The following is an 11122-nucleotide window of genomic DNA, read 5'->3' as shown; positions in this document are numbered from 1 at the left end:
AGCCTTTAGGTGCTATTTGCTGCTGCAGACAGAGGCTTATAGGCTCTCAGAAAGGTCAATTCCTGGGAGTTTCTGCTCTGCTGCTTTCACTCACTCATCCTGCCAGAAAGGTCCCCAGAGGACATCCCCTTGACCCTGTGTCCCCCTCTAGATGCCACCTTCCCTTAAGAGAGTCTACACCTGCCTTCTCCCCCTCCTCCCCTCCCACTTGCCTCCAGCCCCTGCCTTTGGGCTCCTCCTCCCTCCCCACTTCCACCCCAGCCTCACCCCTGCCCTGACTCTGCTCTTTCCAAGGTCACTTGGCTCCCTCACTGCCAAATCCAACAACCACTCTGCAGTGCTCCCGGGGCCTTTGGACCTCTTTCTTTAAAAAAAAAAAAAATTTTTTTTTTACTTTATTTGGCTACGCTGGGTCTTAGTTGCCACACGTGGAATCTCTAGTTGCGGCATGTGAGATCTAGTTCCCTGACCAAGGATTGAACTTGGGCCTCCTGCATTGGCAGCATAGACTCTTAACCCCTGGACCAGCAGGGAAGTCCCCTGGACCTCCTTTTTGAATCACTCTTTTCCTGCAAATCCAGGCTCTCCTTCCTCCCCGCTGGCAGTGACTTCCAGATCCTGCTGTGGGAGCCTTTTCCCCCAGCTTCACCCCCGGTCCCTTCCTCAGCCCACTTCCCTTCTCACGCTATGGGAAGCTCCAGGCCCTGCCATTGCCTCCAGCCTCTCAGCTGAGGGCTTCCTCTCCTGAATCTGTGCTGCCCTCTCTCAGAGCCACACCCTAACCTCCCCCTCCCCGAATGTACCACAGCTCCGTTAACCTTGAAGGAGCCAAAACAGCTCAGCATTCCCAAGACTACAGTTCACAGTCTTCACCCTCTAACCTGAACCTTTCCATGCTCCCCAAGCCCAGGAAGGGCACCACTATCCAGACACTTGTGCCCTCGGAAAACAGTTGTCTTCAGCTCTTCCCCAGTCCCCACTGCCCTCTGGTGTGTTACCAAGGTCTGGCCAGTTTGCTGCAGGAAAATGGGGCACAAGGAGACGGTCATGTCCCAGGCTTGGGTGAGCCTCTGGGTCAGACCCCCAAGTGAGTGTCCTTGGCTTTGCGCGGGAAAGAATTCAAGAGCGGCCCCGGTAAAGTGAAAGTAGGTTTACTGAGAGAGGTACACATTCCATCTGGAGTAGAAGATGGCAACCCACTCCAGTATTCTTCCCTGAAAAATCCCATGGACAGAGAAGCCTGGTGGGCTACAGTCCACGGGATAGGGTTGGACACGACTCAGCGACTGAGCACGCACACACGCACACATTCCCTAGGCAGCATGCAGTCTGCCTGGTCTGTCTCAGAAGGTGAGAGCGGCCTCAGGGCGGGGGTAAGTGGGAAAATGAGAGCTCCCCCAAATCTGGGGTGGTTAGTTTTTTGTGGGCTGCATAATTCCACAAGCCAACGAGTGGGAGGGTTACTCCAGCTGTTTTGGGGGAAGGGGTGGAGACTTCCAGGAATTGGACTACCCCGCCCACTTCATGGCTTGAGTGAGTCTGTCATGTAGCATATGCTAACCTATCTCAATGAGTGAGCTGTATTGTGAGGCTCCAGGTCCGCTGGAAGTTGGTTAAATCTTCTGCCATCTTGAGTCTAGTTGGTTCTAACCAGTTTTTGTTGTATCCTCAGTGGCTATGTCATCTTTTTAATGGTTGTACCCTGCCCCCTTCCCTCGTCACTAGTTGATCTTGTAAGTATCTCGTGGCCATGGCCACGGCCCTGGTCTGACAAACATTACTTTTACACGTGGACTCCTGCATTAGTCTCTGGTATCCCTTGCAGCTAGAACGCCAGCTTAAATGTACATCTTAATAAGTTGGGCCTTTTCAAAACCTTCTTGAGCAGGTCTAGTCCAGGCCAATTATATCAGAATACCTGGCTGTGGGAAGGAGACATAAGCATTTTTTTTTTAAGTGATTCCAGTATATGTTCAAGGTTAAGAATCACTGTAATAGAGTCTGTGAGCTGCAAATAACCTACATCTGGGGTTCAAGTTAATTTAAATCGTTGGTTCTTACACTTCAGTGGGCATCAGAATCACCTAACAAGTTGTTAAAATACAGATTTCTGAGCCTTGACTTGTGATCCAGTGGCAAAGACCCCACAGTCCCAATGCAGGGGGTTTGGTTCTGGGTTTGATTCCTGGTCGGGGAACTAGATCCCACATGCCACAGCAAAAAAGATCCCATATATGGTGACTAAGATCCAGCACAGCTAAATAAAAAACAAAAATAAGTATTAAAAAATAAACAGCTTGCTGGGCCCCCACCTCTGGAGTGTCTGAGTTAGCAGATGGGGGGTGAAGTCTAAGAATCTGCATTTTCTAATGATGCTGGTCCAGGGCCCACACATTGAGAACCGCTACTTAAACGATGAGGAAGTGTATCGTTTTACCTGACAGAGAGGCCAGGGGTAGGGAGGGAGGCACCAAGCAAGGCCAGGTGGATCTTCAATTGCAAAATGAAGTTGGGCTTCCGTTGCTTCTCTGGCTCTTGCTCGCCTCTGATGAGACCAGGTTTCTAGCAGATGTTCAAGGTGCCCTGTGACTGACTCCGCTACCCCTCCAGCCGTACCTTTGCTCATGCCTTACTTTCCCTCCTAGAATTCCGTTTTATCCTGTTTCACCTGTTCTAAATGCCCACCCTTAAAGGTACAGCTGAATTTCACTGCCCTTCTGAACCCATCTCCCCCTCCCTGATCTGCCCAGTTTTCCCCCGTTCTGCTTTGTGCCACCAGTTGTCCTTCTGAGGGTTGGTTTTGGATTCCAGTTGGGCTGTAGGACACTTGGGGGTAAAAACAAGGCCATTACCACAGCCCCATGGCAAGGTCAGATGGATAAGGATCTCAGACTGTAGCAGACCCTAGTTGGACTCTGGGTTTGATTCCTGGCTTCCTTGTTGATGTGGGGTAAGTTACTTGACCAGAGCCTAGGGTTTTTTGGGGGGTCTGGTTAAAATTATTTCATAGCATCATCTGTCTTAAAGGATCAACTGAGTTCATGATGTCAAAGAATCCTGTACTCTCAGCTGAACCAGAGCCCTATTCCTGCTTCTCCTTGTCCCCCACACTGATATATTAGTGTCATAGACCTGCATGTGTCCCCAGGTTCACTCTTCATCTTTGTCACCTCTGGAAAAATCACTTAGTGAGCATCTCTTAGAGCATCAGTCCCCTAATCTGTGGGATGGGAATGTGAGAAGATTCAAAGAAATGCAAGCTCCCGGATCAACAAATGTCATCGGCAAAATGCTTGGTGAATGAAATTCTTAAAAGAACCGAGTTGTCTCTAGGTGGTGGAGAAAGTGGTTCAGGACTGGGCCTTCAGTTCTAAACAGCAAATTAAGGAGGAAAGGCCCCAGAATGCTCTGGACAACCCCCTTCTGGCCCTCCCCACCCCACTGCCCATAGCTGAGTCAATGCCAGTCTCCCCTTCTCCCCTCACCAAGGACAAAAGGGAAGGAAATGAGGCCACTTCATTTGCTCTCTGAGTGGATCTGTTTCCTCACCCGAGGTTGTGGGTGAGTCTGTCTGTCCTCTAGTCTCTGCAGCAGCCTCTGTGCTCGGAGGGTCCTTCTAGAGCCTGAGGGCCCACACTGCCAGGAGAGGCTCCCTGGTGGCCAGGGAAACGTTTGAATGTGGCAGCCCTGACTCTGGTACTTCCACTTGTTTTGGGTTGCGGGGCTGGGAGGCCCATGGAGCACGTTTGTTTCTGGGAACATTCCCTCTACAGCTAAGTGGGTCTGGCCTATCATTAGTCTTTCAGAATATCTTTTTGTGTGTGTGTGTGACTAAATTCTGCCAACTTCCTGGTTTTTGATATTGCACTATAGTTATGTTGCCATTGGGGGAAACTGGGGGAAGAGTCCATGGACTTTCCTGTTTTTTTTTTTTTCCCAACTCCTTTTGAATCTATACTTCAAAATTGAAAGTGTGTTGTTAAAAATATTTCCAGGGACTTCCCTGGTGGTCCAGTGGCTAAGATTCCACACTCCTAATGAAGGGGGCCTGGGTTCGATCCCTGGTCAGGGAATTAGATCCCACATGGTGCAATTAAAGATCCCCCATGCTGCAAATAAGACATGGAACAGCCAAATTAAAATCTTTTCAGCTTCCTTCCTTCCTGAAGGAAGGTGGACTCGGCCACCCCCGAGTCCAGGCTCTTATCACCTCCGTCTTGGACTCTTGCAACCACCTCTTGGCTTTCCTTCTATCTTTGTTTGGTCTTGGCACACACTAGTCCACCCATAGAATCTCCAAGATACCAATTTTGATCTATTTCACCCTGAAATGACTAGCAGAGGCTACTGTTTGCTGGGATGAACTAGCACTCAAGGCCCTCAAACACCTTTCCAATCTTGTTGTTTAATTGCCGAGTTGTGTCCGACTCTTTTGCGACCCCACAGACTGTAGCCCACCAGACTCCTCTGTCCTTGGGATTTCCCAGGCAAGAATACTGAAGTGGATTGCCATTTCCTTCTCCAGGGGATCTTACCGACCCAGGGATCAAACCTGCATCTCCTGCATTGGTAGGCAGATTCTTTACCACTGAGCCACTTGGGAAGCTTCCAATTTCACCTGCTACTTTTTTTTTTCTTGCCTGCACCGCCTGGTTTGCCAGATCTTAGTTACCAGACCAGGGATCCAACCCATGACCCCTGCGATGGAAATGTGAAGTCTTTCCAGTGGTTAACTGGCCTGCCAGGGAATTCCCTTACCGGCGTTTTATTTTACTCATACCCTGCCTCCGCACAGCATCCTCCTGCTCACGTCTTTGCTGAGGCTGTGCCACCCACTAATTCCAGAACTACCCTTTCCCTTCTTCATTAACAGTAAATATTCATCTGAATTTCCCAATGCTAAGACTTTCCCACCTGTTGAACGGGAGTAAAATTTGGACCCTTGCCTCCTTGAAAGGATCCAGTGTGATGACGGCTGGAATAATGCCTTTACTAACGATTATCAGTAAAGTAGTCAAGGGAAGGCCTGAGCCTGGACTACATGCACTACATTACTCGCCCCGAAACGCTTCCGCGACCACATAGCCTCAATGGCCAGGCCCCGCCCTTCCGGGGGCCCAATGATCATGGCCCCGCCCCTGGAGACGCACCAACGACCAGGCCACGCCCCTCGGGACGCGCCAACGGCCGGGCCCCGCCCCGCGTGCGTGCGCGGCCTCGCGGAGACGTGCAGGCGTCCGCCAGGCCAGAGGCTGAGGTGGCAGTGGTCCTGCGGACATGGAGCTCCCGCAGATGCCGGAGCTGATGGGGCTGTCGCTGTTGCTCGGGCTGCTGGCCCTCGTGGCGACGGCTGCGGTAGCGCGGGGGTGGCTGCGCGCGGAGGAGGAGACGAGCGGCCGGTCCGCCGGTGAGTGTGGCGGGGACGGGTAGGGGCGACCCGCGAGACCTCGCTCCCCGGCCTTCTCGGGGGTCCGACGCACCGTTCGGGCTTGTGGGGGTGTCAGTGACCTGCCCTCCCCGCCTCAGTTTCTCCTCTTATGACATAAGTTTCCCTTCCCGAGAGTAGGGGCCGCCTTGCCCGGCCCATCGCGCCCCTTTGGGACGATCTGTTAGAACCTGGGTCCCGCGCGGCAGTGCGCTCTCTGCGTGGCCGAGACCAAGCCGCCTTCCCTCGGAGCACAGCTGAGAGGCCGCTCGGAAACTCTTGCGCGCGCTCCTTGTTCGTTATTTTATGAAAACGAGGAGGAAGGGACAGAGACATCCATTTGTGAACGCTCTGGTCTACCGACATACAGCATTTATTGAATACCTACTACCTCCTGTAGGCTTTGGGGTCTTTTCCTTTGGGGAGTCCATTGTCGGGTAAAAGAACATCCGAAAATGTAAGTGAAAAATACAGTGTCGTGGGTTTCATAGAAAGATCAGTATCAGAATACTAGTACTAGCTCTGTAGTAGTACTCCCACGGGTGGGAGTGGTCAGCCCCGCTTTTGTCGGTGGTGGGCGGGGGTCAAGTAAAGAACCCTGAAGAAGGGGTCTTCAAGGATCCATGTGTAAGGATTTGCCAGGACGACCAAGAGAAGGAGAATACTCCTGGCAATAGCAACGTGCAGGAAGCCAAGGAGTCCTGAAACAGTGTTTGGTTTGACTGTAATGTGTGAGGAGAGAAGTGGGCTTGTTAGACAAGGCTGGAGAGGCAAGCAGAGGGCAGATCTGCCCTTGTAACTGTGGCCTCCGGAGTTTTCTTCCTGTAGGAATTGAGGAGCATCTGTAGTGATCTGACACATGCCCACTTTGCACCTGTCCTGATTCTCAATTAAATTAGCTATTTTATACAAAAATGACTGGCACCCTTTTCAGCACAGGGGACGTGCTCAGCACATGGTGACTACCTCTCATTGCCCGGTTCTCTCTGGGATTCCCTCTGAGCCTTTTTTCGTGCTTGTTCTGGGTACTGTGCTTGTCATTTTGTATATATCATCTCACCCAGTTCTCAACTTTTCTTTTAGAAAAGCCAAGGCCCAGAGCAATTAAGTAACTTAACCTGAGACCAGCGCCAGCAGCTTCTGTAGTGCACATTATCCCTCACTTACAGAGGTCTGGTTAAGAATCTGCTCCCCACTGGCCTTTTTGTGAACCCACTGAGCTGTGCCTGCCCAGAGAGGGTGCCTTCTCTAATGTGCAGTGGGGTGCTGTATGATTATGTTACATATGCTAATAGCAAGCAGCCTCCCCAGGATCACTCAGTGATAGAGACATAGTCCATACCCAGCTCTGATTCCAAAGCTTCTGTTTTTTTCCCCTGTATTCCTCTCTCTTCTCGAGGACAGGGTCATCTCCACTCAATGCCTGGCCAGTCATCGGTGGTCACTGAGTGATGACTGAGCGAGTAAATGGATGGTTGACCTGGCCCTTCCTTATAGGCCAAAAGGCAAACGGATGTCCACCTGACAAGTCCTTGAAATCCAAGAAGCAGAAACTGCAACAGCGGATTCGCAAGGAGAAGCCTCAGCAACACAACTTCACCCACCGCCTTCTGGCTGCAGCACTGAAGGTACACGGGTACCCAGCACAGCATGTATATATAAAGACTCATGGCCCCGCAGACTTCTCCTTTGTAGGATTCTGTGCATGTTACAGACTCCTCTGCCTCTGACCCAGATCAGGGGAGACGCCCTGTCCCATCTCCTCCTGACGTCCCATCAGGAGTTTGCTGTTGATCTAAGCAACAGGGTCCCTGAGTCATGGTTGCACGGGTTTCCACATTTGCCCAGGGGGTTCCTGTTCATACCTGCTGCTGCCCTTGCCCTAGAGCCACAGTGGGAACATAACTTGCATGGACTTCAGCAGCAATGGCAAGTACCTGGCTACCTGTGCAGACGACCGTACCGTCCGCATCTGGAGCACCAAGGACTTCCTGCAGCGGGAGCACCGCAGCATGAGAGCCAACGTGGAACTGGACCATGCCATCCTGGTGCGCTTCAGCCCTGACTGCAGGTGGGACAGGATGGAGCCCCAGGTGTGCCTGCAGAAGCCCTGACCCAGGCCTAGGTCCTTCCCACACCTGGTTTGGGATACTGAGGGGGGGACCCAGGGTCTTCCTTGTGGTGGCAGAAGGGAACATCCAGACAGCTTGAACACTGTCTGAGGCTCCCTGGAGGGTTATGCAGCTACCTAACAAGGAAGTAGCAATGGCAACCCACTCCAGTACTCTTGCCTGGGAAATCCCATGGACGGAGGAGCCTGGTAGGCTACAGTCCATGGGGTCACGAAGAGTCGGACATGACTGATGTCACAGTTAGCAGCAGCAGCAGCAACAAGGAAGTAGAGTAGGGAAAATCTGTTCCTATTTGGGAAGTACCAAAGCCTGACTGATTTCCAGATTAGTCTTGGAAGCTCTCATGGTTTTCTAAACCCTAGAGAGAAGCTAAAGGAGCCAGAACTGAGAGTCCTAACCTTCTAAGGAGTTTTAAGAGATTCTGAATTAAGGGTTATGAGGCTGGACTATAGGTCCTGAAGGGAAATCTTGATTCTCCTTAAAGCCTGCCTAGCGTAGGGCCTCACACACACAGGTCTCTGTGTCTGAAGGAGTGAGAGACTTGTCTGCTCCTCGTTTCTAGAGCATTCATCGTCTGGCTCGCTAATGGAGACACCCTCCGTGTCTTCAAGATGATGAAACGAGACGATGGAGGCTATACTTTCACGGCCACCCCGGAGGACTTTCCTAAAAAGCACAAGGCACCCATTGTCAACATTGGCATCGCTGACACAGGTGAGAGGCATTCAGAGGATGGAGCTTGGCCCAGGCAAGAGGGAATGGACTGTTATATTCATTGAATAAGTGAATGCAGCCTGAGAGGTATGCTCAGTTCTGGTGTGACAAAAGGGACCTTGTTTGGGCTCCCCTGGAGTTCCTGGGAGCCACAGCAAGTCCCTAGGAGAGGCAGGTAATCGCCAGTCTTCAGTCATATCCTTATCTGTGGCGACCCTTGGTGCGGGAGGGGAGCATGATATGAAGGGCAGCAGAGGCCTTCATAAGTCAGTTGATCAGGTCATTGACCTCAGCTCGTGTTACGCCCCCTCACCTCCAGGGAAGTTCATCATGACTGCTTCCAGTGACACGACCGTCCTCATTTGGAATCTGAAAGGCCAGGTGCTGTCCACCATCAACACCAACCACATGAACAATACATATGCTGCTATATCCCCTTGTAGCAGGTAAGGAAGAGGGCACTCTGGCATTGGATGTGGGCTGAGATTGGAGCTGGGGGCTAGGGTGGAGAGAGTAGAGAGCCAGCTTCAAGTAGCAGAAGGAGCAGGCATGTGGAATCAGGATATCTAGATTCAAGGCCTTAGTTTCTACTTATTTAAAGCATATAAAAAGTTGGGGCAGGGGTACTGTGTATCTTATAGCTGTGAGGATGAACTGAGGTCATGTATAAAAGCACTTTTAAAAGACAGTGTTATTAGATGCACGATTATGAACTCTCTCAGGAGTTTAGTGGATCTGCAGAAAAAGCTGCCCTTAAAATTAAGTTTTAAAGCAGCCTGGGTTGTCTGGCAGGTTTGTAGCCTCGTGTGGCTTCACCCCAGATGTAAAAGTTTGGGAAGTCTGCTTTGGGAAGAAAGGGGACTTCCAGGAGGTTGTGCGAGCCTTTGAACTGAAGGGCCACTCTGCAGCCGTGCACTTCTTTGCTTTCTCCAATGACTCCCGGAGGTGAGTGAATCCTCTCTGAGTTCTTACCAGTTTCTTACCAAGACTCCCAGCCCCTCTTGGCAACCAGGAGCCTCCAGCCATTCTGTGCAGCAGCTGTGCAGTGGGGGGATTTCTGGCCCTCAGCAGAAAGTAGACATAGCAGTGGAGTTGGCTTCCCAGCTAGCGTCCCAAGTGGCGTCCCAGCGCCCTCCCCTCCAGGGTGTGTGAGGCTAGAGCCCTGACTTTCCATGCTGCAGGATGGCCTCTGTCTCCAAGGACGGCACGTGGAAACTGTGGGACACAGACGTGGAATACAAGAAGCAGCAGGACCCCTACTTGCTGAGGACAGGCCGCTTTGAAGAAGCGAGCACCGTGCCGTGCCGCCTGGCGCTCTCCCCTGACGCCCAGGTCTTGGCCTTGGCCAGCGGCAGCAGTATTCATCTCTACAACACCCGGCGGGGTGAGAAGGAGGAGAGCTTCGAGCAGGTCCACGGGGAGTGTATCAGTGACTTGTCCTTTGACATCACTGGCCGGCTTCTGGCATCCTGTGGGGACCGAGCAGTGCGGCTCTTCCACAACACGCCTGGCTACCGGGCAGTGGTGGAGGAAATGCAGGCCCTCCTGAAGCGAGCCTCCAACGAAAGCACCCGCCAGAGGCTTCAGCAGCAGCTGACGCAGGCCCAGGAGGCCCTGAAGAACCTGGGGGCCTTGAAGAAATAACTGTGGGAGGAGGGACAGTAGGAAGGATCTGACCTGCTCTTGTCTCCACTGCTGCCGTTTGCCTGGTTCTCCCCCAGTGGAAGCCTTTTGAAAGGAGTGTCCTGATTTTCCTAATGGCAGCTTCTCTCTCCTTTTCCCCACTGAAACTATTCTGGCCTACTCAGATCTCTCTCTCTTCTTGCTGGTGATGATTCCTGGCCCACTTAACAACCTCCCAGGCTAATGACCAAGGTGCTTTTCTTTTTCCTGGGCCCAAGGGGTGGAGTCTCTCTTCACTAGGCACGGAGGAGAGTGGTAATTAGAAGAGAGGGAGCACATGGTCTTTGACCTTGGGACAACACACCCTGCTATCCAAAGGAGGCAAAACCCAGGGAAGACCTGAGTGCTAAACAGCAGTCTTGCAGGGGTGGGAGACTGAGATTCCTTCCTATTCCAGAACTGGGGAGTGGCTCAGGGAAAGGCTGATCTTAACCCAGGCAAAGCGCCTAACTTCATCCAGAATTACGGGATTTCATTCTGTGCCTCAGTTTTCTTACTTGTCAAATGGAGAATAATTATCTTTTGACCTTCCTAGATTTGAAAGAAAAATGGAAAAGAGTCATAATCTGTTATCTGTTGTCGAATATCATTTATTAACTACTGAGTAAAACTGGGACTCAAACAGGGCAGTTTGAATCTCTTGGGAAAGCTAAGCTTCTGGGATTTGATTGATGGTACATTTCATATCTGCTTCTGCTTTAAGTTGGGTGGAGGAATCACAGAATCCCAAGGTAGGGCTCTTCTCTTCCAGGAGGTTATATCCTGTTTGAGGAGAACCTCTTTTCAGGTCATCCAACATTTGCTGGCCTATTCTGTGCCCAGTGCAGCACGGACACTGGAGATAAATATGAATAAGACATGATTTCTGCCATCGAAGATGGCTGGTGGACGAAAGGTACACAAGTCTGTGAAGTGATTTTTGTTAGTTTATTCACAGCTGGAGAAGGCTGTGGTAAAAGTCAAGGCAAGAGAGAGGACTGAATCAGGACAGAGGCAGTGGCGTTGAAGGGATAGATTGAATAGATTGGGTATTTAGAAGTTCACATTTTTGGACTTTGAGGACTGCTTGGATGGGAGAGGTAAGGGAAATGAGGAATCTAGGCAGACTTGAGCCTCAGCAAAATTTATCCAAAATAAATTCTTCCCTCTCCCTAAAACTTGGACCTCC

The 11122-nt window shown here is 51.3% G+C and overlaps 1 protein-coding gene across 3 annotated transcripts; it reads left to right on the top strand.

Moving 5' to 3' along the window:
• Window positions 1–5247: 5247 nt before the first annotated feature.
• TBL2 (transducin beta like 2) lies at window positions 5248–10526 on the top strand. 3 transcript variants are annotated; one of them, XM_086374535.1, is made up of 7 exons: window positions 5248–5407; window positions 6923–7053; window positions 7312–7496; window positions 8120–8271; window positions 8591–8717; window positions 9064–9216; window positions 9453–10526. In XM_086374535.1, exons 1-7 carry the CDS (start codon window positions 5278–5280, stop codon window positions 9913–9915), a joined length of 1341 nt encoding a protein of 446 aa, XP_086230661.1. In that variant the 5' UTR covers window positions 5248–5277; the 3' UTR covers window positions 9916–10526. The 3 variants fall into 3 exon arrangements, with proteins under 3 accessions (XP_086230661.1, XP_086230662.1, XP_086230663.1); XM_086374536.1 differs by lacking the exon at window positions 5248–5407 and having other exon boundaries at window positions 6924–7053; window positions 7274–7496; XM_086374537.1 differs by lacking the exons at window positions 5248–5407; window positions 6923–7053 and having other exon boundaries at window positions 7337–7473.
• Window positions 10527–11122: the final 596 nt, after the last annotated feature.

The sequence above is a fragment of the Bos grunniens genome, chromosome 25 (genome assembly GCF_055505025.1).
Source record: "Bos grunniens cultivar Pamir isolate PY7600 chromosome 25, Bosgru_T2T1.0, whole genome shotgun sequence".
NCBI classification, from domain to species: Eukaryota; Metazoa; Chordata; class Mammalia; order Artiodactyla; family Bovidae; genus Bos; species Bos grunniens.
This window is presented reverse-complemented; position numbering and strand designations above follow the sequence as displayed.

Coding starts and splice junctions, on each gene's coding strand:
- TBL2 (XM_086374535.1), top strand. CDS start 5,278: ATGGAGCTCCCGCAGATGCCGGAGCTGATGGGGCTGTCGCTGTTGCTC. Junction 8,718..9,063: donor GCTATATCCCCTTGTAGCAG/GTAAGGAAGAGG, acceptor GTTGTCTGGCAG/GTTTGTAGCCTCGTGTGGCT. Junction 9,217..9,452: donor TTCTCCAATGACTCCCGGAG/GTGAGTGAATCC, acceptor TCCATGCTGCAG/GATGGCCTCTGTCTCCAAGG.